This window comes from Peromyscus maniculatus, chromosome 15, assembly GCF_049852395.1.
Source record: "Peromyscus maniculatus bairdii isolate BWxNUB_F1_BW_parent chromosome 15, HU_Pman_BW_mat_3.1, whole genome shotgun sequence".
NCBI classification, from domain to species: domain Eukaryota; kingdom Metazoa; phylum Chordata; class Mammalia; order Rodentia; family Cricetidae; genus Peromyscus; species Peromyscus maniculatus.
This window is the reverse complement of record NC_134866.1, coordinates 42,970,494-42,998,071: the sequence shown is the minus strand read 5'-3', so window position 1 is coordinate 42,998,071 and position 27,578 is coordinate 42,970,494. Positions and strand designations below refer to the sequence as shown.

Sequence of the window (27,578 nt, the reverse complement as noted above, 5' to 3'; positions counted from 1 at the left end):
ACTTGACAGATGTGTATTATCCATTCAGTCTTATTAGCATGTTCAAAGCAACATTTAGTTTGCAGCCTCTTTCTTTAGTTAAACCTAGTCTTAGTCACTTGGGGAGTATTGTTTAAAGTCTTGGGAGAAGTCTTGTTCAAAAGCCATTCAAGTTTCCAGTTGAGTTTGTTCAGCTTTGGTTTCTGCAGTTTTGGTTCTGACTGAAATGGGAAGAGCTCTTTGTACACATGCAGTAAGTATGGATCTTACATCAGGCTGCCTGTGCAGGGGGAACATGGCCTCTCCTGTGCCCGCTCTGTTACAGGTAATGCCTGTGCTTCTTAACCGCTCCCATTTAAAAGGGTGAACTTGCATCAGTTCGTTTTACAAAGTCAACAAACCCTAAAGCAAAGCCTGACAGGACATAAAAAGAAAGAAAAACAGTTACAAAATATTATTTGATAGAATCATTGATGTACAAAAATAATATCCTGTGTTTAAAATAGGGCTTACTCCAATGAGGCGAGAATTAAGAAACCCAACATAAAATCCATGGTTATATCAATAGACACCCCTAAAAAGGCAGTTGATGGCATTCAGCCTCCTTTTCTTAGTAAAGCTCTAAGGAAAATACTACTTTTAACAAGTTAAAGACTGTTTACTCCTAAACCAGGACCAGCAGCATTCTACAGTGATCAAATCCTTAAATTTATTTCCATTTAACTCAAGAAAGCATAGGGATGCTCATAATTACTCATAGTGTTTTTTGAGATATTATCAAATACAGCAAAAGAATTTTGAACTAATATAAAAACTGGAAAAGACATCATAACAAAAAAATGTATTAGAATGCTGGCTAGTACAATTAGAATTAATGAAAATCTGAAAGTTGACTGCATATGAAGTCAAGAATCAATAGCTAGAACTACAGTGCAAAGGACATTGTTCCATTCACCACAGCAATAAACTCTATGGGACTTACAGAATTTAGGAGGAGAACACAAGTGGTGAGGGAAAAATACAAACTACCTAAACCCAAGAACTAAACCGCACAAGTAAGAAAAACATACCGTGTGGTTTGGAAGATTCACTATTGTAAACCGCAGAAAATCAAATGTATAAATTCAGTCCCATTTCAAACACAGCCAGGAAAATTAGAAAAAAAAAAAAAAAAGAAGCGGTATGAAAGACTCAGACTTACCAGCTATTAAAACATACTCTAAAGTCATTCTAATAAAGCAGAAAGCTGCTATCTTAGAAATAGGAAGAAAACAGAGGGGAAGGGCTGGAGAGATGGCTCAGTGGTTAAAGCACTTGCTGCTCTTCCAGAGGACCCAGGTTTAATTCCCTGTACCTACATGACATCTCACAACTGTCTGTAACTCTTGGGGATCAAATGTCCTCTTCTAGCCTCAGGCACCAGGTATATACATGTTACACAGGCAAAACATCCATACACATGAAATTAAAAAAAAATGTAATCTTTATAAAAACTAGACTGGACAAGGAAATGTAAATTTCGGGTTTATGAGTTTAATATGTTCTATTTGGTGTCTGTTAAACTAAGTATCAATTGGGGGGAAAACACTGTATGACACCTTATATAAAAATATATTCCAGATGGCATTCATACTGAATGTAAAAAAATAAAGCCATAAAGATATTAGAAGAAAATTTAGCAGGTTGACTGTGCACATAAACTAGTGATTGAGATTTTCCTGATCAATTACAGAAGATATAAAAACCTTAAAAGAAATATATCAAAAAGTTATAGGTCATTACCAGAAATCATCTGGGCAGGTAGTCAAGAGGACATTTGAAAGAGTCACATGAGGTGGTTATCGCCCATCATTCATGAAGAACTTTTTCTGTGCTGTGCCCATAAATAAGCTTGTTGTCTATTCTTCAAAGTCCATTCGTAATTGGACATTTATAGACCAGAAAGTTTTTCCTTTGTGGTTGTTTCTTTTTATTCTCATACCCCAATGTCTGTATGAATGCTATTAGAATAGAACGGAAAAGATTTGGGGGGAGGCAGACTGTACTTAGGACCTAATTAGTCCTACTTATATAATACACACGGAGAGACAGGCAGACAATCACACTGGACCCCCCCCCCCAAACTAGATGAGTGCTTGGCACAATTATTGTTTGTTTGTTTGTTTGTTTGTTTGTTTTTAAGAGAGATCTCACTGTGTTGCCCAGGCTCTTTTCAAACCAATAGGTTCATGTGGTCCTTCCACCTCCTACTCACAGACTCTAGCAGGAGTATAGCACCTACTACTACACCAGGCTGAAGGAATTGTTCATGAAACTGTCATTGTTTCTAAAACTCTCTTTTCAATTACATTGATTTATTGTGTGGGGGGTGTATATGCTTGTATATGTGTGTGGGCGTATGAGTGCCACAGCGTGTGTGGAGATCAGAGAACAGCTTTTGGGAGTTGGTTCTTTGTTTCCATCATGTGGATCCAGGGATTGACTCAGGTCATCGGTTTAGCAGCGGCACCTTCACCACTGAGCCGTCTGCTCGTCCAAACTAGTGGTGTTCATGTAGATGCAAACCGCCCTGCTCAGTGCCGGCGTCCACCGCTGCTTTCTGCCATGTACTGGCTGCTGTGTTCACTTGATGTTTATAGAACTGCTCCTGCTTAGTCAGCACACAGCAATTAACTTACAGCAGTACAAACCATGCAGTCGTGGAGAAAGTGACTATAACTTGACGGCAGTTAGCATAATCTTACGTTATACCTACCTCTATTCTTATTCTGTCCCAAAATATGGGGACAAATTGCTATTACAATAACCCAACCATGAAAAAGCAAATAATTTTTGTGTTTTTATACACGTCTTTGTGGTCTTCTTATCATCTAGTATGTTTTATTACAATTACAAGTCTTCCAGTTCATCACTTTTTTTAAGGGAACTTTATGGGTTGCAGTCACCATTATTATTTTTGTTTGTTGTTTAGTTGGTTGATTGATTGTGTACTGTAACACATGTACAATGTCCTCTGTTGTTTGCTGTTCTAAGAAATACTCTTCTAAAAATAATTTATACATATTTTGTGGATTTTATTTTTATTATTTTCTTTAAATTTTGACCACTAAAGAAAAAAAAAGTGTGGGCTGGAGATGCACTCGGTGGTGGAGCACAGACTTAGCTTGTGTAGAGCTACATGGGCTCAAGCCCTGGTTCAAAACACAGAAGGGAGACGGCAATGGCTAAATTTAAGTTTCTTTCTAAGAGCCGTGCTAATTCCCAGGAGTACTAGCTGTACATTAGCAGTAGGCTGTTTTGAAGCCAGCCATTATTTTGTGTGTTCCCAGTTTTTGTTTCTTATGCTTGCAAAGTGGTGTGATCTTCTTTAATTGTGTCATTTGTTTGTATCTTTTTCCACTTATCCCCAAGTTCCCTAGTGCTTTTTTAGTTCTGCTAAGTAATTTATCTGATATTGAACTTAGTTTTTTTATCTATAATTTCTTACAAATTTCTTTCTCCCTCAGTGTTCAAATGGTTTTCATAAGCCTTTCTGTCTTCCCTCTTGCACGTTCTCTTTCTTGTTGAGTTGATAAAAATATAACCTTTCATATTGGGTTTCTGTATTATTTTCTGACTTTAATTTGTTAATCTTTTGTTGTTGTTTCGTCTTGCTATGTTTGGCTTGTTCAGATTGTTCACAAACTCACTGTGTAGCCCAGGCTGGCCTTGAGTTCACATTCTCCTGCCTCAGCATACCGGAGTCTGGAATTAACAAGTGTTCACTTCCATGCCTAGCTTTACTTTTAAATTCTTAACTCAGTTACCTAAAATTTAAATTGGCTTGTAGCATAAAATAGGACTCAAGACAAGTTTCCTTCATGTTGCTAAGTAGTGTTTAACTGTTAAGTAGTGTTTTAAATGAGCTAACAAGGTGGCTTATGCCACAATCCCAGAAATCTAGGAGACTGAGTCATGAGGATTGCTGTAAATTTGGGGTTAGCCTGGCTGTGCAGCAAGACACCATCACAAAAAACTAAAAAGAGAGAGTATTCTGTTTTTGACTAATTAGTTTTCCTACTCTTGGTTATCACATGCTCTTTTTGGTTATAAAAAGTTATGATGCTGTTTTTCAGATTATACTATTTCACTAATCACATTTGTTTTGATTTACAACATTTATTGCTAATTTTTCCATAGTGCATTCTTGTATTTGTTGGTAAAGTAGCCATAATCTTTTGCTAACTATTTTGAGTTGATTGAGGGAATACAAATCATAAATGTTGAATGTGTGACAATATCTAGTCTTATTCTTTCTCTTTCACTTTTATCTAGGTACATCGGACACAACTACCTGGGAATATCCAGATGTCTGCAAACATTATTTTGGCTCCTTTGGACAATGGTCAAGTCTCCTTTTCTCCTTGGTGTCTCTCATTGGAGCAATGATAGTTTATTGGGTGCTTATGTCTAATTTTCTTTTTAATACTGGAAAGTTTATTTTTAGTAAGTATCGATGTAGTCTTTAACAAAGTTACCCACAAATAGCATTGTAATATTTTAGTTCCGCCTTACATTTTTATATGTCAAGCGTTATATAACCCTGGGTAATATGCTTGATTCAGCTTTTCTATGCTCAGGACCTCAAAAATCCTGTGTATAACCATTAATTTTTTTACATAAACAATGGGTTTCATTCTGACATTTTCATAGTGTATTTCAATCATATTCACTTCCTGTTAGGCTCTCATTCCCCTCCACTCCCTTTAGTCCCCTTCCCCTTCCCAACCAGCTCCCTTTTACTTCCACGTTTCATTAGGGTTGCTCACACGAACACGGGTGTAAGCTGGTTTGCTGGAGCAGACGCGCTCAAGCAACGTCTGCGCCTGCGCCGCTGACAACAATATCCCTCCCTCCCCGTCACTGGTTACCTGCATATGTATTCTCGTGAAGGGGTGGGCCCCAAGAGCCCTTCCGCCCTCCATGAAAGTTATCGACAAGCCCAGTCTTATGAAGATATCACAACTGTTGTGAGTTCAAGAATGCAAAAACACGCCATTCCCAGAAGGCAGTGCCCTGACTTCCTCTGGCTCCTAAGGGTTTGGTTTTTTTTTTTTCTGGTTCCTCTTCCAGAATGTTCCCCGAACCATGGAGAGGTGTTAGTTATAGTTGTCCCACTTACGACTGGGCAACCAACAGTCATTTATTCTCAGTCCTTTGGCCAGTTAGGAGTCTCCACAGTTACCACTGACCACTGCAAAAAGCAGCGTCTCTGGCCAGAGCTGAGAGCAGCGCCAGTCTATGAACATAAACACAGTTATGTAGAAGGCAGTTTCACAGGCCCATCATGTCCACAGCAAAACAGCAGCAGTAACTCCCACGCCAGGGTGCGTGACCTCCGACTGCGTTAACTGTTAGTAAGTGGTGATTCTTCTAAGTCTCTAACTAGTATAAAGTATTTCTACAACACTTTAGTACTGAAACAGAAAAGTTTATGAAATTCACTGGTATTTGTTGTTGAAGAATTTGGTGTTTGAACAGTAAACAGATTTTAGTCACTGAAACATTAGGAACTAAAAGTAGAAAACAGTAGAATAATGAAATTTAGATGATATATTATTTCTGGACCACAGAACTGTTACCCGCCCAATTCAGCTGTAGAATTCTGAAGAGGGTATTAACAACTCAACCCAAGTGCTTTTTATACTGTTTTTAACTTGGATAAAGGATGTTGATTTTAAGCTTTGTTTGCATTTATTTGTAGTGTGTGTGTGTGTGTGTGTGTGTGTGCGTGTGTGTACGTGTGTATGTGTGTATGTGTGTGCGTGGATACACACGTGTCAGGGCTCACGTATGGAAGTCAGAGGATTTGTAGGACTATGTTCTCTCCTTCCGCCACTTGTGTTTCCGGGATCAAATTCTGACCATGCACTAGCCTCATGTCTACCATTGTGTTGTAAACATCTGAATGGCTTGTATTCACTTTCTTTTTTTTTTTTTTTTTGGTTTTTCGAGACAGGGTTTCTGTGTAGCTTTGCACCTCTCCTGGAACTCACTTGGTAGACCAGGCTGGCCTTGAACTCACAGAGATCCGCCTGGCTCTGCCTCCCAAGTGCTGGGATTAAAGGCGTGCGCCACCACCGCCCGGCTTGTATTCACTTTCATATGGTGTTGTATTCAGGGTGGTTTTTTTTTTTAATTTTACTTTCAAATTAGTCATTTTTAGTTGTTGTTGTTTTGTTTTTACATTAAGGTTCATAAGTCTTTTATATACTTTTAGAATCAATCAACTTATCAAATTCTAAAGCAATATAGTTAGATTTTTGACTGATGTTACATTGAATTTTCAGTCAACATACCATAATCAATATTATTAGGATATTGATTTAGGATTAATAAGAATTGCATTAGATTTATTGGTGTGGGAGGAAACTGTACCAGGATGCTGAGTTCTCCTACCCATGATCATAGCATAGTTTAAGTCTCTATTTAATGTTTTTCTTGGTAAAAGTCTTATGTACTTTAGAAACACTTTTTGCTTGATACCTTAATTTGGTTTTGTAAATGTAGTTTCAATTTGTTATACAACACTTACTTTTTATTATTAAAAAATTCAAATGTGTACAAAATAACAAAACAATATAAGGAAACCACATGTTGGGTGATGGTGGCGCACGCCTTTAATCCCAGCACTCAAGAGGCAGAGGCCGGCAGATCTGAGTTCGTGGCCAGCCTGGTCTACAGAGTGAGTTTCAGGACAGCTAGGGATACACAGAGGAACCCTGTCTTGAAAAACCAAAATAAATAAATACATAATACATACATACATACTAAGGAAAAAGAATCCACATGTTTCTCTCACTTAGCCCTATCAGCTGTCAACATTGTACTGTTCTCGAATAGTCTGTAATATGTAGCTGAAGTTTTTCTGTGTCCCATTTGGTCCAACCCCGCATGGTCCAGACACATCTCTCTCACCCGCTGTTCTGCAGCCACTAATAAAATAATCACTCAGAGGCTTAATATTGACTAAAACTGCTCAGCCATTAGCTCAGGCTCACTACTGACTAGCTCTTACACTTAAACTCAGCCCCTTTCTATTAATCTATATGTCGCCACGTGTTCTGTGGCTTTACCTGTGTGCCATTACATGCTGCTCCCTGGATGGTGGGCTGGCATCTCCTATATTTTTATATTTTCTAACTCCTCCACTTAAAAAAAATTTATTAATCCTTGAGAGCACCTTTTTAGACATTTTATTCTAATTGTCCCTCCAATGAAAATTTACCATCATAGATAGACCATTTATAAAGTGTGTATCTGAACATTATATTTTTAAAAAGTAAGTTTTTTCTCCCCTCAGGAATGAATTCTTCTCCTTGGTAACATTATCACACCCATTGAGAAACCATGAGCCATGGTGTCCCCCACTACTCTAATTCAAATATTATTATGTCTGTAGTTTTTTTTTCTTTTCTTTTCTTTTTTAAGGTATAAAGCAGGACCCTGTCTCAAAACCGACAGACAGACCTAGCACACTGTTTACCCATCCTCACATTCACTGTGGAATGGCAGGAATGCTCGGGCATTGGCAGCACGTGCCTTTACCTGTGTCCTTCCATCGACCTCAGCAGTTCTTACAAGCTTGGTCGTCACTATACAGCCTTAACTCTGTAGAAGTATGTACTGTGCCTTAGGAAAACGTTAAGTGATTTTCCAAATGGGCTTGGCCATGTATGCTGGTTGGTTTCCCTGTTGGCATACTTGAGAGCTTTACATAAAATGTAGCTATACTTCTGTAAATTAATGTTAAGTATACGAAAAAATTGTATGCATTATCTTCCTCCAGACCTTTTAACTACCATTAATTCAGTCTTTCAGGTAGCTTTTTTTTTTAACCTTGGATTATGTAATTTTTTTTCCATATGGGCCTATGAAGTAAATGACATTATCATTCCTGTAGGCAAAGAAAACTAAAAGTGAAATTATGTAACTAAGAAAGCTTGAGGTCAGTGTACTCAATAATATTAGATACAGTAAATAACCATTTTTATAAACAAAAGACCTTAGATGATGATGGGATTTGGCATGGTTCATTCATTGCTTAACTATATGTTTGTCTTTAACTTTTAGATTTTATTCATCACATTAATGACACAGACACTATACTGAACACTAATAATAGCAACTCTGGTAAGTAGTTTGGAATTCAGTTTGTTTCCTTGTCCCCAATCCTGCTCCCAAAACAATTTAACAATAGAACATGTGACCACAATTTAAGTAAGCGGTCGGGGAAAAATTGTTCTTATGTTACTGGGTTGCTATAAAATTATTGGCAGGATGTTTCAGAATGGATTCATTTGTTAACAATAAATGAGTGTGATTTGGTGGTAGTGCATCTGCATGGCATGTGAGGAGCACTGGGGTTACGCCTGGGCACCATAAGGGGGTAAATGAAAAAGAGCGTGAAAATGAGCCTGGGGAGATGGATCCGGGGGTAACAGGCCTGACAACCCGAGCTTGACCCCGCAGACCCACGGGGTTGGAGAGGGAACTGCTCCTGCAAGTTGCCCTCTGACCTTCACACACTGCAGCCTGTCAGTGCAGAGCAAGTAAGTTACAGAAGCAGGTGCTGAGAGAGCAGAAAGGAGGGGAGGGCCACAGAGAAGGAGAAGACCAACACCTCTCCAGACTTCGCAGTCCTCAGCCTGTCAAATAGACTCTTGGGCTTCTGCAAGTCGGGTAAACTCCAGAATCCTTTTGGATTGCCACACTCCAAATTCTTCAGTTTTTCACTAGTGATCATGGATTTCTGCTTTTAATTCCCTAACACATAGATTTTTTTGTTACTAAAAAAAAGAGAGAAAAGGGGTCAGTGAAGTGTCTCAGTAAGTAAAGGTATTTTACCGCCAGGCCTGATGACCCGAGGTCAGTCCCCAGACCTCCATGGTAGAAGAGAAGGCCTCTGCCAGGTGTCCTCTGACCTCTGCACGTGTGCTGTGATGAACATGCACACACACAAGCAATAAATCCAATGCAAATGTTAAGAGAGAAAGGTCTGCTATTAGACCTTTGTATGGTTATTGGTACCAACAATCACTCTGCGTGATACATCTCATATTACTGAGATACCATAAGCCCAAAATTTTCTGTCCAGCAATGGGGCCCAGGAGCACCTTATGGGATCTTTCTCTTGGTCCTAATTAAGATTCCCTCACCTTCCACTATTTATATTTAGGGGAAAGATTCCCACAGCACCTATATAACCCATTTCCAGAAGTTGGTGCTAAGAGCTGAGCAGGCAGGCGCCAGCCCCTGGCACAGTGATCTAACCCTGGCTTGTGTGGTCTAACCTCTGTCGTGGCACTTTACTTTTGCAGTGATCTGTCCCAGCGCGGGGAGCGGCGGCCACCCGAACAACGGCTCCCTGATTCTCTACAACGACACGGAGGTGCAGCAGTTTGAGAAGTGGTGGAGTAAGTCCAAGACGGTGCCCTTGTACCTGATAGGGCTCCTCTTGCCACTGCTCAACTTCAAATCGCCTTCGTTTTTTTCCAAATTTAATATCCTAGGTAAGACGCTGCTTTGTGGGACTTGGGGGCATGTGAGTGGGGAGAGCGTAACCTTCCCGGCTGTTCATATCTACTTCATTTGTTCATTCATATGATACTTGGATTTTGTTGCTTTTTGTTTTTCTATAAAGTTTGGCACAGAAAAATGGACATGACCACTTCGGGTTCCTTTTGCCTTTTGGGGGGTTTCTTGATATGATGGTTTCCCGTTCTAACCTTGAACAACTCACTCCGGTGAGAGTTCAGCTGGAGGAGATAGACTAAGGTCTCAGGAGGAGACATCAGGATGGCTATTGCAGGAATCCTCGGTTTTAAAGTATGAAAGCACTGGCACTTGCTACAGAAAGGTCCTTCCCTGTATTCCATCTAAGAGTATTTCATAGCAGTGAGGCGGGCGACACATGCCACTAATCCTAGCCCTTGGAAGACAGAGGCAGAGGAGCTAGAGTTCAAGGTCATCCTTGACTACAGAGATGGGGGGTAGGTATGGCACAGAATTGTCATCTAACTTTAAACATAAGAGATATCCTGTGCTAAGTTTTTCTCATTCATTCATTCATTTTTCTTTCTTCCTCTCCCTTCCTTTCTTTCCTTTCCTTTCCTTTCCTTTCCTTTCCTTTCCTTTCCTTTCCTTTCCTTTCCTTTCCTTTCCTTCTTTCCTTCATGTGGTCTTGGGAATCAAACCCAATGCTTTAAAAGCAAACAAAAAGAAACAGAGGCCTTGTGCCTCCTGGGCAACCAACATGCTCTCGCACTGCGCTCCACTCCAGCCTGACTTGGCTTCTTAGGTTTATCCTGCTTTTGCGCTCTTCCTTGATTTTTGTTTCTTAGCACAGTTGCCTCCTAAAGGAATAGACCTCTGTATGTGTCTCCTGTTTTACAGAAACCTCCCAAGGAATGTTCTGACCCCATTTAAGTTACAAAAAGACCTTCAGTGAAAGCTCAGATCTGGTTAACTAAAGGAAATCTGGAGATAACCACTTACAAAGACTTGTTAGGATTTTAGCTCCCCTCAAAGGCTCTCCCGGTGGGCAGCTGTAGTGCACAATAACCAGACTCTCCATCATATCAGGGAACTCAGAGGTACAAAACCCAGACGTAGCTGGCTTCCCAGGAGATGAAAGGAAAGGGTACAGACAGGTCTCTCTGTCTGTCTCCCTCCGAGCAGGATGCTGTAAGCCAGCATGAACACAGGGAGAAATCGAGTTGTTCCGGAAGCCCGGCCTTCTGTCTTCACCTTTGTGAATGGGCTAATCTCTAAACCCGCGGTCCAGCTTCTAGAGCTCACTGTGCTTTCCTGACTCGCTGCTGACTTTCCAGGGGAACAAGTCTTTCCAAGCGTGTGAACTTACAGAGAGTTTGCTCAGCGAGACCCCGTCCGTGGTCCTCAGGCTTCCAACCAGACTTGAAGACATTCTGCTGCCGTCCTTTTCCTTCCTCTTCCAACTGTGACTTCCTCACAGCAGTAGCATCCAGGGGCATCCAGAAACAGGTCTGACTGCCTCCATAATGACCGGATCTACTTCTGCAGGAGGAATAACCTGGAGTTGGAGATGGAGCTCCCCGAGGGAGCATTTGCCCAGCTGTGTGCTTACGAGGCTCTCAGTTTGATTCCCAGTACTACAAGAAACATGTTTTAGCTAAAGGATAACAGTCCTCTCATTTCTGCACCAGTAAAAACTATGGCAGAGCCTCACGGAGCTGCCGGCCCATTTGTCCACTTTCTCAAATGTTTTTCTTTCTTTATCATTTCAAGTTAACTGGACAGACTTTCCAGTGTGTTGCGTGTCTCTCAACACCTAAAACAGAGTCAGCTGGCTTCATGGTTTTGTTCTCTTGTATACCTGACAGTTCCGTAATGGAGTCTGCTTGTTGCCCGCGCTGAATCCCTGAGTTAACTGAACAGTTCCCCTTCAGTGAGCACTAGAGGTTCCTTGATCTGGCTCTCCTTAGGCTTACTTTCCTGTTTCATTTTCTGATAACTCACAAGGCTAATTTTTCTTCTTTAGAATCTAGCTGGGTTTTTTTTTAAATAAATAAAATTAATGAAGATAATTTCTCCAGTCCTGATTTTTAAAGCAGTCTGTAAGATACGCAAAGGTGATAAGTGGTCTCTGGGTTTGTTTGTCTGTCCCGTACAGGTACGGTGTCCGTCCTCTATTTGATTTTCCTTGTCACCCTGAAGGCTATTCGCTTAGGATTCCATCTGGAATTTCACTGGTTTGTGCCAACAGAATTTTTTGTACCAGGTGAGTTTGTCAAAATAAGAAATAACTGAATAACAATAACGTGTTTGAAGTTAACTACTCTGAACTGTCAGTTTAAAACAGGTAATACAAGGTTAATGTGGTGGCTCTCACCTGCCAATTCCAGCATGTGGGAGACTGAGACAGAAGAGCTGCCTTGAGTTCTAGGCCAGCCTGGGCCTCAGAAAAACAATAAAATAAAACAAAACAGGGCTGTAGTTGGTATTTCTGGCAACTAGGGATAACCAGGGCTCTTACCATTTACGACTTGACACTTGAAGCCCATTTAATTTATAATGCACTTGAAAAATCAAAAACTTATTCTCTAGACTTTTCTAAGGAACACATGCTTAGAATGTCAGAGACTTAGAACATTGTTACGCATGTTGATAATACTGCTCATTTAAATCATTGTTCCTGGCTGGGCATGCTTTCAACCCTAGTACTTGGGTAGGACTGCTGTGAGTTCCAGTCCAGACCCTGTCTCAAAAAAAAAGAAAGAAAAAGAAAGAGAAAAGAAAAGTCATTGTTCCCCTTATAGGTTTTTCAGTAACTTTATTGTTTTTTCAGGTTAAGATTATTATTATTATCATTATTATTATTAGTTGTTGTTGTTGTTTGAGACAGGGTTTCTCTGTGTAGCTTTGTGCCTTTCCTGGAACTCACTTGGTAGCCCAGGTTGGCCTCGAACTCACAGAGATCCGCCTGCCTCTGCCTCCCGAGTGCTGGGATTAAAGGCGTGCGCCACCACTGCCCAGCAAGATTATTATTATTAAATGGATTTTTGCACCTGTCTCATTTCTCCTCCTGATTATAATGTGGCAATTTAGTTTCACCCAAATTAAAATATAGAGGGCATTTTTTAAAAAGCACCAATAAAACCATGAATAAATGAATGAATGAATCATACTAAATAAGAAGACAGATTAAAAAGTGGCTGTTACCATGCTGGCCTCCGAAATCTGGAAAATACTTGTTTCCTGAACGCGGTGCTATAGTGTTTGAGCAGCACAAGCCTCTTGGAGACTTTGTCTTCGAAGGAACTTCCAGCAAGAGATGCCCAGAGAGACCGAGCCCAGAAGCTTCGCAGATGTAGTTGCGTCTGGCACTCTGACTCCTGTGAAGCTGTGAATCCTCCTGGATTCCGGGCTGTCTTCCATAAATACGTTGCCTCCTTCTCTGGATACAGCCAGCAGGATGCCCAAAAGTTCCTGAAGCTCCTCAGGGAGCGCTTGCACCTTGAAATCAACTGACGAGGCCGCCGGGCACCTCCAATTCTGGCCAGGGGTCCAGTTCCCTCTCCACCTCTCCAAGGAGGGGTTCTGCATGAAGAACCTGAATTAAGTCATGATGATAGAGCCAACTTAATGTGGAAGCGCTATCTGGAGCAAGAAGACAGCAAGATTGTGGACCTATCTGTGGGACAGTTGAAAATCTGCCTCAAGTGCCAGGTCTGTGCCAGGCCAAGCTCCACGATCTCTGAGGGTTTTTGTGACCTGTCTCTGCCCATCCCCAAGAAAGGATCTGCTGGGGGCAAAGTGTCTCTGGGGAAGTTTCAGCCTTTTCACCAAGGAAGAAGATCTAGAGTCAGAAAATGCCCCCAGTGTGTGACCAATGCCCGCAGAAAACACGAAGTACCAAAAAGTTGACAGTACAAAGATTCCCCCAGGGGAATAAAAGTTACAAAAAGATCTTGAAAACTAATCATGAGAAAATAATGCTCGATTCTACTGTTGCTTTAGAAAGACTGCTTTCTTTCTTTTCTTCAGTCACCAAGCAGTCTAGAATTTCAAGTCACCATTCAGTGTCTGGTCTTCCTGATATCCCTAGTTGGAGCGATTTATCTCCCTATTTCTTTGTTAGGACCTTCCTAGATTTTCAAGCTGTATTGAGTAGGTAGCCATTGAAAATTGTTGATTATGTTGCCATGGCTACTTTTTTTCAGAACATTTGACTTTATTAACTTTGATTTATCAAAGAACTGGGCCTTGAAAGGGCATGTTTCTTTCCAAGATTGTATGGTGGTGCACACCTTTAATCCCAGCGCTAGGGAGGCTGAGGTGGCTGGATCTCTATTCCAGAAGAACCAGAACATGAGAGACCCTGTCTCTAAAAAGACAAATAAAAAGTACTGATGAAAATGGCAGTATTGAGTCTTCCCACTGATGGCAAAAATAGACCAGGATATTGTTTTTGAATATTACGTCTACCGTGCTTTATTAAGCGCTAGTGAGGAAAGTTTCTACTAATGATAGTTAAACTAAAAGTAGAAACCTAGTGGGGCTCCAGAGATGACAGAGCAATTGACAGCATTAGTTGCTCTTGCAAAGGACTCAAATTTGATTCTCAGCACCTTCTGGGAGTCAACACACCACCTGTAGCTCCAGCTTCATGGGATCAGTGTTCTGTGGGGACCAGTACTCTCATGCACATACTCACACACAGGCACAATTACACATAATTGAACATAGAATAAACATGATTTTTAAAATGTATAACCAGGGTGAATAAATAGTTACCTGCTTAGGAATTTCTTCATTCACTGTTCCCTGTGTATGAGGTGCCCTGTTCTCTCAGAGGCACAGATGGCCAGTGTCGTTATGCAGGATCTTCTCGGACTACCTACCCACCCTCAGGCTGCTTTGCTCCTTTCCTTAAGGCTCTTTTCAGTACAAACCTTCTAGCAAGCACCTGTGATATGTTAGTAATTCCTGATTCTAATGAGCTGGAGTCTTGGGGGCCCCAAATTATTCTAATCCATTTGGCTCCTGCACTTCCCAAAGTAACACAAGCTACAGAAAAGGGGATTTATCCAGAAATACTTCTAAATGTTTTGGGTTCCTGAATTCAGATACCAAAAATTCATTTTCTACTTATGTATCTGTCTCCTTTAACTCGAGTATTATTTATAGTCTTTAAAGTTCTGTATTACTGTTGTATCCCAAAATCCTATAATACTTGCTGGCACACACTAAGTGCTAATAAAAAATAAGTGTTGAGGGTCCGTGAGATAGCTCAACAGGTAAAGGCACCTGCTACCAAGCCTGAGGACCTGAGTTCAGTCCCCAAGACCCATTTCTGACCACCACACTCATACTGTGACATGCACATTCACACACACACACACACACACACACACACACAACACACACACACACACACACACACACAAGTAAAGATGTAAAGAAATAATTACTGAATAAGTAAATATGTTTACTTTACTTCCTCCTAAATCCCATTAAAATAAGAGTAAAGAGACATGATGAAAGGCGAACTAGGAAACAGGAAGGACAGGCCGAGTGGGAAGCCAGAGCAAATGGTGAGAGGTAGACAGATATCCTAAATGGAATTTTTCAAAGAAAACAGTGCAAAAATTTTTGGTATGTTGTATAGATTGAGAGGAAAGAGTTTATAATTCTTGACTAAAGTTTGAGGAGGAACTAGTATTAACTAGATAATTAAGGGACTAAAAAAGAAAGTTATTTATTTCCTTCAGAAAAACAAGTCAATGAAAAGAGTTTTTATATAAAAGGAAATTAATCACAATGCAGTCCATGGCCTGCTATGAATTCAGTCATAATCATAAAAATAAAAAATTTTAATTTGGATTTTCCCAGTCCAAATTAAAAGTATGATTATTCAGCACTTCTGATGCCCATGTTTATTATAGGCATGCACCAACCACCACAGCTGGTTTATTTGGTGCTGAGGACCAAATCCAGTTCTTTCTTCACCCTTGGCAAGCACTTTAGTGACTGAGCCACATTCCCAATATTGTTTAACTTTTAACCGTTCTTGGTTGTTGCCTTTTTTGGGGGTGGGGAGGACAGACAGGGTTTCATGTAGCCTAGGATGGCCTAATGCACTGTGTAACTGAGGATAGCCTTCAATTCTTGCTTTCCAGCATTCACCTCCACTGTGCTAAGATCACCGGTATGTGCCACCATGCCAGGCTAACTTTAAACAATTAGTAGACCTGAAACTGCAATTAAGATGACATTTCTGAGCTGGATATAGTGACTCATACCTGTAACCCTAGCACTTGAGGCTGAGCCAGAGGGATTGTCACAATTTAGAGGTTAGCCTGGGCTACATAGTGAGATTGTCTTAGTTAGGGTTTCTATTGCTGTGAAGAGACACCATGACCATGGCAACTCTTATTATTTTTTTATTTTTTATTTTTTAGGACAGACAGGGTTTCTCTGTGTCACAGTCCTGGCTGTCGTGGAACTCACTCTGTAGATCAGGCTGGTTTTGAACTCACTGAGATCTGCCTGGCTCTGCCTCCTGGGTGCTGAGATTAAAGGCGTGCACCACCACTGCCTGGCTCCATGGCAATTCTTTTAAGGGAAAACAATTGGGGCTGGCTTACAGTTCAGAGGTTTAGTCTGTTATTGTCATATCAAGTGGCTTGAGCACAGGAGACCTCAAAGCCCACCCCTAGTGACACACTTCCTCCAACAAGGCCACACCTACTCTAACAAAACCATGCATCCTAAAAGTGCCACTCCCTTTGGGGCCAATTTCTTGCAAACCACCACAGAGACCTATCTCAAAAAACAAGCCCTCACAATTCTTTGAAACTGATATCAAAGAGACTTTAGATGCTAGTTTACTCTGCGTGTGTGTGTGTGTGTGTGTGTGTGTGTGTGTGTGTGTGTGTGTGGTGTCTGGTGTGTATGCCACACAAAGGCCAAAGATGACATCAGGTGTTTTCCTCAATTAACCTCCAACTCTTTCTTGAGGCAAGGTCTCAAATGAACCAGGCAGCAGGAGCTTGTGAACTGGATTTGACTCGGCAGCTGTCTAGGTGGCCCTGGGGATCCACCTGTCTCCACTTCTCTAGTGCTGAAATGGCATGTGCACTGAAACACCGATAGTTTTGTTGTTGGGTTGGGTTTGGTTTTAAGCGTGTTGCTGGGAATCTGAACTCGAGGCCTGGTGAGCACATGAAGTGCATTACTGGCTGATCCTCCTCCACCCGAGCCCCTGGTTTGCTGTTTTCATAGCATTATTCTGTTCCAGTATAATAGGAACATGAAATTTTTTTTCCTGCTCAAGTATTTTGAATAGTTATATTGAGAGCAGACTGTAGCTAGAGTTTTTCTCTCCGAGTCCCGCCAAGTCCCAGCAGTCCCGTAGCCCACTTATAAAATAAACATACAGACACTTACATTATTTAAACTGCTCAGCCATTAGCTCAGGCCTACCATTGTCTAGCTCTTACTCTTAAACTAAGCCCATTTCTGTTAATCTATATGTCGCCACATGTTCCGTGGCTTTACCTGCTGCCTCTACATGATGCTCCCTGGACGGCAGGCTGTCGTCTCCTCCTCTCCGCCTTCCTGTTCTCTCAATTCTCCTCTCTGCTAGTCCCGCCTATACTTCCTGCCTAGCTGCTGGCCAATCAGTGTTTTATTTATCAATCAATCATCCACAGCAGCAGACTACATTTTTACACACACTGATACCTAATAGTATCTCTAAATAAAATAGAACCTCTATTTACTCTTAGATATATGCTCTATCCTTTGATTTTTGTTTGTTTGTTTAGGAGCTTTACTATTGTAGTAGAATATTCATATGCAAGAATGTGTAAGTTTAATTTCCACAAACTGTATCTATCATCTAACCAGCATCCAGATCAAAACCCCAATTACTAGATCTTCTCATTCTTCCCACCTGTCTCCCTGTAAGAATGACACACTAGAGATTGATTTTGTGTGCTTTTTTTAAACATCATATAAATGTAATATGTACTGTATATATAATGTATATTCTTTGGGGTCTGGCCTTTTTCAGTTAGCATTATACTATGAGATTGATCCATGTTGGTACAGTGTTATAGTTCATTGTCATTATCACTGCATTGGATAGCTGCCAAAGTCTGTCTTATCTTTTTCTATTTATGAAGATTTGAGTAGTCTCTAATTTTTTGCTATTAGTTTCATTTTTAGTACTCTTCATTCTTATAAATAGGTGAACATGTGGCTGCCTTCTCTTGGGTACAAACCTAGGCTAAAGAATACGCTGTGTTCTGCTTAAGAGATGTCCAACAGCTTTGCACAGTGGTTGTGCGCACTCCATTCTCCCGACATTGTTTATGGATTGTAGCTCTGCAGGGCCTCACCAACACTTGTCTTTTCTTCTCAACTGGCTTTTCTGATGCATCTGTGTTTGTTAGATTGTGGGTCTTATTTGCATTTCTCTGATAGCTAATAAAACTGGCACCTCTGTTTGATCGTTTAAGCAAGGTTTCTCCTTGCAACCCAGATAGCCTCAAACTCCTGGTCATCTTCTTGCCTTAGCCTTCCTAGCACTGGGATTACAGGCATGTGTCATGCCCAGCAAGGTATCACTTTTTCATATGTCACTAGACATATGGATCTGCTCTTTGGTAAAGTACTTCTCTGAGTAGTTTTCTATTTTTCATGTTTTAACTTATATTTCTTTGTATATTCTGGATATGAGTACTACTTTATTAGATACATGTACTGAAATTCTCTTCTCCCTATCCCCACTACCTCCTAGTGTTGGAAATCAATCTTAGGGCCTTGCATATGCCAAGCAGGCACCACAGGCTCATCCCAGAACTAGCTTAAATCCTCCTTTGGTACACATTTTCAAAAGAAAAAATTAAGTAGTTTGAAAATGACCAGATGTTTAGGACTCCTTAAAATTCTTTGTGAATTTACTTGTCTTCTTTAATTACAATGGAATAATCATGGCATGAATGTTATATTCTTTGAAAAGGCATATTGGGCATATTCCTCATAATGTGTGTGTGTGTGTGTGTGTGTGTGTTTATAACTTCATTATTTGTAATTGCCAAAAGTGGAAGCAACCCAGTGTCTGTCCCTGGTGAGTATCTAAAGTATGATGAATCAATATGGTGGACTATCATTCAGCACTAGAAAGGGACAAAGTGCTATGGTTATGATCACACAACTCTGAATATATTAAAGACCATTTATGTTTACACTTCACATGAGTAAAAAATATATGAATTATATTTTAACAACACTGAAAACTCTCGGGTTTTTACATTTTTGCTCAAAAAGTATCTGTGTCAATCAATTGCAAATGCTTTAATTTGAAAATGACCAAGTTCATCAGCTGTCATAGACAGAGGTTGATTACTTTGAGATGGAAAAGGTCAGTAAGAGTGAAAATTAATAATCTCAACTCTAAAAACAATTTTAAGTAGAATTTTGTTAGTATCCATGGCTGAGAGTCCTTCAGTTCTGACAATAGTGTTCCGGCTACATGCCACACAGTGTTGCATAAAACATGACCCACTGCCCTCCACGAGATTCCAGATGAGCAGTAAGACAACTGATGGAGTAACAATCGTAAAAAAAGAGGTACACAAGGGACACTGGAGTACAGGGGAATTGCATATACCAGAGGAGGCAGAGAAGTGATCTCAGAGGAATCTATTAAAGGCCGAAAAGAGATCTGTAAATGAGAATTGGAGAATTCTCAGAGGTATGCCATGCACAGTTAAAGCCTGAAGTAACATGACTCATTTAGGAAATTATGAGAATTTGAATGGCTCAATTGAAAGAATACTTGTTGAGAAAATGGTAGGAAGCACTAAAAAGCAAGAACTGGACTGAAAAGCTTCTCTTTTAAGCTAAATATAACTCTAAAGGCCAGTTATGACTCCCTCCTCCTCCCCCCCGGCCCCCACACTTGCAAGATAGGCTTTTATGTCTTCAGGAGACCAGTAGGGCGAAGGAAGAATAGCCCTATAGTCCTCCGTTTGAAAATGCAGTTTGTAGTGAAGTGGCCGTGGTGAAATGCTACCCAGAAAGGATGAGGTCAGGAGCTCGCCCCTCCTTTTAGTCACTCTCAGTCAACAGTGGAACACTGTCAGAACCTTTGGGGCTCGGGTACCACTCTTCATCCAGCGCTCGCCTGGTATGCAAGAGACCTTGGATTTGATCCTCGGCACTGTATAAAACTGAACATGGTGGCACACGCCTCTAACCCGAGAAGTAGATACAGGAGGATCATGAAGTTCAAGGTCACTCTCAAGCATATAGTGGGTTTGAGGCCAGCCTGGACTACATGAGATCCCATCTCAAAACTAAAAAGAACCTCTGGATCTAGCATGAACACAGCACAGATGATAACTGAAAACTTGGTAGTAAGTTATCCAGGGCTCAAATCCCAGTTTCTCAGACCACTTTCAACACCAACTGGGTCCGTTTCAGTTCTCCAGTAAGCAGGTACCAAAATAGGGTTAGAAGAGCAAGAAATAAGGGATTAGGAACAAGACCAAGCCTGGTTGAGATATGTAGGAAGGGAGAGAAGAAAAGGAATCGGATTTAACAGAAGTAAATTCAGAAAGTCCTGGCCAGCCACTGTGACTCTCAATGCAAATATTGCCTCTAGAATAATCTAGAGATACACAAATATGCCCACACCCTAATAAACTGCAAGCTCAGGGTTGGCTAGTAGCTGTTAGGGTGGGGAAATGGCTATTGTAGGATCAGGGCAGCAGACACCAGAGGGCTGGAGCCAGGAACCATCAGCTAACAACCTCCTTGCTCAGGTTCTCATGTAAAGGAAGATCTGGGTGTTGCACTTCCCGGTAATATGTCAGAGTTGTAACTAGAGTTTTCCTGCCTTGTCCACAGTCAGGACAAATCTTTGTCACCCGCCAGTCCCACAGCCGCTCAGACCCAACCAAGTAAACACAGAGACTTATATTGCTTACAAACTGTATGGCCGTGGCAGGCTTCTTGCTAACTGTTCTTACAGCTTAAATTAATCCATTTCCATAAATCTATACCTTGCCACGTGGCTGGTGGCTTACCGGCATCCTCACATGCTGCTGGTCATGGCGGCGGCTGCTGTGTCTCTCTACCTCAGCCTCCCGCTTCCCACAATTCTCCTCTCTCCTTGTCCCACCTACTTCCTGCCTGGCCACTGGCCAACCAGTGTTTTATTTATTGACCAATCAGAGCAATTTGACATATAGACCGTCCCACAGCACAGAGTACTTTAATATAATGGCATGTAGAAATGAAAGTACTCAGAGGCCAAATTAGTGTCTGTCTTGCTAATGTGGATGGGATCATTTCATTTGTTTTCTTACGGCTTCTAACCACTTATTATATAAGAAAGATATTGATGGGGTAGATCCTTTTGAGACAGGATCTGCCATTAGCTCAGGCTAACCTGGAATTTACTAAATAGCCAGACTGGCCCCAGACTCAGCCTCCAAGTGCTAAGATCACAGGCATGAACCACTATGAATGGTGATTTTTTTTTCCTATTTAGCTGCTTTACTTTGGATTCCAGCTAAAGAGTTTGTCAGTTACTCCTCTGTTAAAAATATCAGCAAGTAAAGCCATCTGCACATGATTTTGTCATCATTTTCAAAAATAGCGCTTTTGCCGTCACGCATGTGTAATGCTGCTGTTAACTAGAAGTGATCTCAGTTTATTAGGAGGTGCTTTAGAAAGATTACAAAAGAAGATTTTTAAAAACCAACAAAGGAAGAATTTGCCTATATGGTGAATTGCATTCACAGATAAAAATATGGACGAAAGCTGACGGACAGGAAGTATGCTAGCAGAGTAAGCCGGGCGTGGGGACGCGTGCCTGTAACCGGAGTGGTGAACTCAGGAGGCTGAGGGAAGCAAACAAAAAAGGAAGGAAGCGGAACAATGGACTTCCATTGGCCTAACCTCTACTTTTGTTCAGAGCTGCTGGTTGATTCTTAGTGGGTCACACTTCCTTTCCTAAAACAGTGTAGCAGAGAACTAGTAGACCCTTTCTACAGTTCTGCTCTCTACACCAAGCTGTCCCTGAGGTGGCTCTCTACTTTGCCACATGCTTTGCCTAGACCTACTAATATTGCCAAGTCAACTGTAGTCTGATTCCACATTAGCTAATTTTTTTCACTTACTATTACCTGCCTCCATAAAATAAATTCTGTCAACTAGGGATAGCCACTGTGATTCTGTCAACATCTTTTCTTCTTTCTTTCCTTGAGTACATAATCTACAGCTGTTTATGTACATTTTAAAAAACAAAAGCAAATCAAGCTTGACATGCTGCTTGACTCAAACATTTGTCCTGGTATTAAATACTGTAGCCCAATGCAAACTATATCTCAGTTTAACCACTAATATTTTCATGCAATGCAATTTAGATTTGTCACCCAAGAAGCTTAAGTAGCCATTTCTCCCTCTGTGGTGCCTTTTCTAGAGGAACTTGTAGCAGGAATCTTAAAAGGTCTTATCAATAAAATCAAACCTGGGGTCAGTTATTGGGGTGAATACTGGAAGATCAGAGAAGCAGAACAAGCCACAGCTACCTCACTTTGCTAGTTCCTGACTGATCCTGTTTCCTCAGGCTGGAAACCTCTCAGTCTTCATCCAGAATGAATCTCAGCTGAACTGTGCTGCTCAAAAGCCTAAAAGCTTAACCACCCAAATGCTTCTAGTTTCTGGTCTTCACGCCTTATATATCTTTCTGCTTTCTACCATCACTCCCTGGGATTAAAGGCTTGCTTACTGGGATTAAAGGGGTGTGTCACCATACCTGGCTGTTTCCAATGTGGCCTTGAACTCAGAGATCCAGAGGGATTTCTGCCTCTGGAGTGCTAGGATTCAAGGTGTGTGTGCCACCATTTTCTAGCCTCTGTATCTAGTGGCTGTTCTGTTCTTTGACCCCAGATAAATTTATTGGGGTGCACAATATTTTGGGGAACATAATACCACCACAGGAACTTTTCAAACAAATTCAGGTATAAAAGAGTGGAAGATTTTAGTCCTAGACAGACCCTGAATTATTTCTAGTTGTGGGATCTCAGCTAGGGATAACTGAGAGAAAGTCACAGAACGCACATCCCTTTACTCCTTTTCTGTCTCTTCTAAGTGCTTTGACCAAGTACAATGCTCACCTTGAGGAACTTTTATAAACACTTGAATATTCTTATTCCCTGAGGCAATAATAATAATAATAATAATAATAATAATAATAATAATAAAAGGGACTGATTTTAATGGATGATGTTCATTTTTTTTTCCTTGTAATTTTAACATTTTTGGTTTGGTCTCTTTTTCTCCTAGAGATAAGATTTGAGTTTCCACAGCTGACTGGAGTGCTTACTCTTGCTTTCTTTATTCACAATTGTATTATCACACTCTTGAAAAACAACAAGAACCAAGAAAATAACGTGAGTAGTTAACAGAGAAAATGACCTTGATATTTCTTAAGAATAAACTTTAATCAATGTTGGAAGCACTTTATATTCTGAGTAAAATTATACAACTTGTTTCTACCTGTTAATTTATAAGCTTAAATTATAGATCAGTGGTCAAGCATATGAAACTTTTAGATAGTAATATTTTAGGCTTTGCAGGCAATATGTTCTTGTTACAGTTACCCAATCCTGCTGTTGTGACATGAAAACAGCTACAGACAATGGATAAACAAATGGGTGGTGTCTATGTTTCAGTAAAGCTTTTTTTCAGAAACAGACAGTGGGTCAGATTTGACCCATAGACCAGATGCTATAGAGAATCTACTAAAAAATAAAGAGGTATACCTAATAACATTCCAATAATAATTAAAAAGAGAATAAGAAGACAAGAAAAGGAGAACAAAAAAATAGCTGTGAAAAAGAAACTAAATATCAAGCTAGTAGATTTAAACCCAGTTACATTGATAATTACACTAAATATAAATGGTCCAAGAACTACAATGAAAAATTGTCAGATTTGTTAAAAAATAAAATTAACTATGTGGTACCTTTAAGAAACGTTAAGAATACTATAAGAAAGTAGAACACCTGTGTTACTAGCAGCACAAATGATAATGCCAGAGTCAAAGAGAAATGATTATATTGTGACCTCATGGACTAATTCGCTTGGAAGTACCATGTGACATATATGAAATCTACATTTGAGTAAATGCCCTAATGGGAATAAGTGCGTACTGTGTTTCAATTAGATTTGGCCATTTACTAAAACTATAAAAAATATTAGTTAACAGTCCATTTATTCTTAGTTACTCATAATGTAATATTACAAATAAAGTTGTCTAGTTGATACTATTAGATCATAATGTTCTTCATTTGTGTTCTTTTTTTCACTTTCCATGTTAAGACTGTTAGTTTTCATAAGCTCACTTGTGAGTGAGTCTCTAAGCAAGTCATCATGCATTGCAAAGGAAGTGCTGTGTTTTCTGTTTACTCTGCTTTAATATCAGGTTATACAGAAATTATGCATTGAAATACAATCATTCTCACTTGTAAGAAGAAAGAAAGAGACTATAATAATCCTGAGTCTATATTCCTCCAGTGATAGAACCTTAAAACACGTGAAGTGGGCCTACAGGATGGCGCAGTAGGTAAAGGTGCTTGCTGCCAAGCCTGACGCCTGAGTGGATCTTTGGGATCCACGTGGTGAAAGAGAAAACTGACCTTGGGAAGTTGTCTTCTGACCTTCATACACTGTCATACACACACACACACACACACACACACACACACACTGCTAAATAAAATGTAATTAGAAATTAAAATATATGAAGTACCAACAAACTGAAAGTAAACAAATCTACAATTATAATTGGAAATGTTCTTCCCTCCTCCTCAATAACCGGTAGAACAAATAGACAGAAAACTACAAGGATAAGAAGCATGAAAAATGCCATGAACCTACTGGATCTGATTGACCTTTATAAAAAGTCCTGTCAGTATCAGAACCTATATTCCTTCCAATGCACAGGAACACCTACAAGATAGGGTCCGTGCGAGGTCACAAAACAAGGGTCAATAAATGCAAAAGATAATTATGTCAAGTGTGTTCTCTAGCCGTAAAGGAGCAAAAGCACAAACTAACAACCGACATTGGGGATTTCCAAAGAAATGAAAGCCAACATCTTCTTACACAGCCAGTGAGTCAAGGAAGAGTCACACACACACACACACAAACTGAAGGTTACTGAAAAATGAACATTCAGAATACCAAGATGTATGGAATTGTCCCTAAAGCTATATTTAGAGGGACATGTACAGCTATAAATACCTACATTAAGAGTAAAGTTGTGGAATCAAAATCCTAACCTTCCTCCACTTCCCAAGTGCAAGACAGGAGGATCAGGAGTTCAAGACCACTCACCACTACCGAGTAAGTTTCAGGCCAGTCTAGACTAGGTAAGACCATGGGTTTGTTGTTGTTGTTTGTTTGTTTGTTTTTTAAAAAGTAGTTTACCAGTAAATTTTTTTTTAAAACAAGGTCTTATTATGCAGCGTTGGCTGGCCTGGAACTCACAGTGATCTGCCTCCTGAATTCTAGGATTAATAAGGAGTTAAATTGTAGGCAATTCTCACATTGCATGGTTCCCGCATGCACAAATTTAATCACTGTAGTTCAAATTACAAGTCCCGATATGGTTCAAATTTCATTTAGCCCAGGATTGGAATTATGAGCCTGGCGTAGAATAATAGTCACTGTCCTCAGTTCACAAATCACTGTGTAAATAACAGGTGTACATCATGATTAGTGACAGATCCCATCACTGCTTTCAAAGTCAGCCAGCATTTGGTCACTTGCATGTCGTTCACAGTCTACAGAACTGATAATTGTGTTGTCCCCACAGCAACAAACATGATAATTTATAAAGTTGATAACTGAAAAAGGTGAAACGCAATAATCAAAAACGGCAATGATAAAATGAAATTTCATTCAGACCCAAATAGAGTTGTAAAAGAAATAGCTGGTTATAGAAACGTTGAGACTGCTTCCATTTGAGAGACTCCAGATACACAGCCAGAGGAGTTTAGGGAGAGCAAATTTGGAAACCAGTTTTCAAGACAAGAAGAAAGATGTCACAGAAGGAGTGACAGTTAGGAAAGCTTCACATTAAAAGAAAGAACTCTTGGAGAGACCTCACCACATTGAAAGCCCCAGGGTGAAAAGTTAAAAGCCATGCGAAGCTGGAGTATGACATGTCACTGAGGTCTTAAAAAGATGCTTTCTACGTATCATAATCATTCACTAAGAGGAGGCAAGTGTTAGCCGGGCGTTGGTGGCGCACGCCTTTAATCCCAGCACTCGGGAGGCAGAGGCAGGCGGATCTTTGTGAGTTCGAGGCCAGCCTGGGCTACCAAGTGAGTTCCAGGAAAGGCGCAAAGCTACACAGAGAAACCCTGTCTCGAAAAACCAAAAAAAAAAAAAAAAAAAGAGGAGGCAAGTGTTAGCCCAGCCTTGCACTTCACATCTGCAACCCAACACTGGGGAGGTAGAAGCAGGAGGGTCAGGAATTCAAGGTCATCCTTAGCTATATAGTGAGTTTCAGGTCAGCCTAGGCTACAGGAGACCTTGTACTTAAAAACCAGGTCAGGAAGGGGGAAGTGTAGTTCAAACTAATACTAAGTTTAGAAAACAAAACATCTAATGTTCAGTGCTCCTGATTCATTCATTTATTCATTTGTTCATTTATTGCAGTGCTGGGTATTGAACCTAGGGCCCTATGCGTGTGGGCAAGTGCTACACCACTAAGCTACGTTCCCAGGCCCTTGGTTGCTGATTTTTTAATTACAATACTAAATAAGCACCTACTTTAATATTTTTCATTTCCTTCTCCATTTGTAGCAAATACAGTTTAATGTTTTGACAAAACTTGTCAAAGCTTACACGAGCATCACAATTCCTGTCTCTGTGATTGGTAGTCACAGCTCCCTGCTGCACAGTAACTTGTACTGCATGTGGAGACTGCCAGGGCTTAACTCTAGCTCCCAAAAGTCTCCAGGAGAATCGACTCTCTAGAAAGTCAGGCCTGCTTCTTTGGAAGGGGGCGAGCCTCTTCATGGGAAGCTGAGAACTGGGTAGAGACATGGGTGCCTTGTCCGGGGGCTGAGGAGGTAGGTCTCTGTCTGTCTTATTACCACAGTCGGGAGCCTGCAGACGTAGGTCGGCGCTACGGCTCCTGCTCAGCACGCACGTGGGAGGCGTGAGTTTAAGAGCCAGCAGACATGCGCAGAGCAAAGCAGAATGCTGGACGCCATGAGTTTCTCCTTCTGCTGAGTTGGGCAGTGAGGGCTTTGTAAAACTAGTGCATGTATCAGATGCACTAATAAAGCCTGTCGTCAGCTTTTGTCATTTATAGAAAATACCTTTTAAAGAAAGACTTAAAGGCCAGTGTTTAAATGGATTTTTTAATTGTCTTAATTAAAACTAATATGAAGTGATAGTCTAACTTTTAAAGTTTTTTTTTTATTTTTAGTTTTCTACAACTGTTTATTCTGTGTGTATACAAATGTCCTAGGTCTACATAGAGGTCAGAAGACAACTTGGGGGAATCAGTTCGCTGCCTCCATCACGTGGGGCCCGTGGGTTGAGCTCAGGTGGTGAGACTTGGCAACAATGGCCTTTACCTGCTGGCCCTGCTCCCACTTTTCTGTAAAAGCAGTTGTACTTCATTCTTTTTAAATTACCACAAAGAAAATGAACATTTATGAAGTACCGTGTGCCAGCAGCATCCTAACCACTCTGAATGGATGTAAACATATCGTGTCTTGCTTATACCGAAATTGGCTTTTACACTGGCATAACTCAAGCGAAATGGATACCATACTATTTGAGTTATTTAATGATTACACCTTTTAAGAGCTTTCACTAAATAATTTGACTGAAAATTGTCCAGTTGATAGCGAGGCACAAAATTTGGGGGGATTAAAGTCAGAAAATAGTAGAGTTGTGAAGACATTTGAAAGTAGAATGCCGGGTCATTCCCTCCAGTGTGCCCGAAGCTGGACCTGACCCCTTCCTTCCCA

The 27,578-nt window shown here is 40.5% G+C and overlaps 1 protein-coding gene across 11 annotated transcripts in view; it reads left to right on the top strand.

The window, feature by feature from the left end:
* Slc38a9 (solute carrier family 38 member 9) overlaps positions 1 to 27,578 on the top strand; it is a 78,436-nt gene that overhangs the window by 37,408 nt on the left and 13,450 nt on the right. For all 11 annotated transcript variants that reach the window (XR_013044752.1, XR_013044751.1, XR_013044750.1 and 8 more), the window contains 5 exons: positions 4,294 to 4,464; positions 8,092 to 8,151; positions 9,339 to 9,530; positions 11,672 to 11,779; positions 22,867 to 22,973. Coding sequence is in view for 8 of the 11 variants with exons in the window: in XM_016002214.3 (XP_015857700.1) it covers positions 4,294 to 4,464; positions 8,092 to 8,151; positions 9,339 to 9,530; positions 11,672 to 11,779; positions 22,867 to 22,973 (638 nt within the window). In the remaining 3 variants the exon portion in view is untranslated. The remainder of the gene's footprint in view (positions 1 to 4,293; positions 4,465 to 8,091; positions 8,152 to 9,338; positions 9,531 to 11,671; positions 11,780 to 22,866; positions 22,974 to 27,578) is intronic.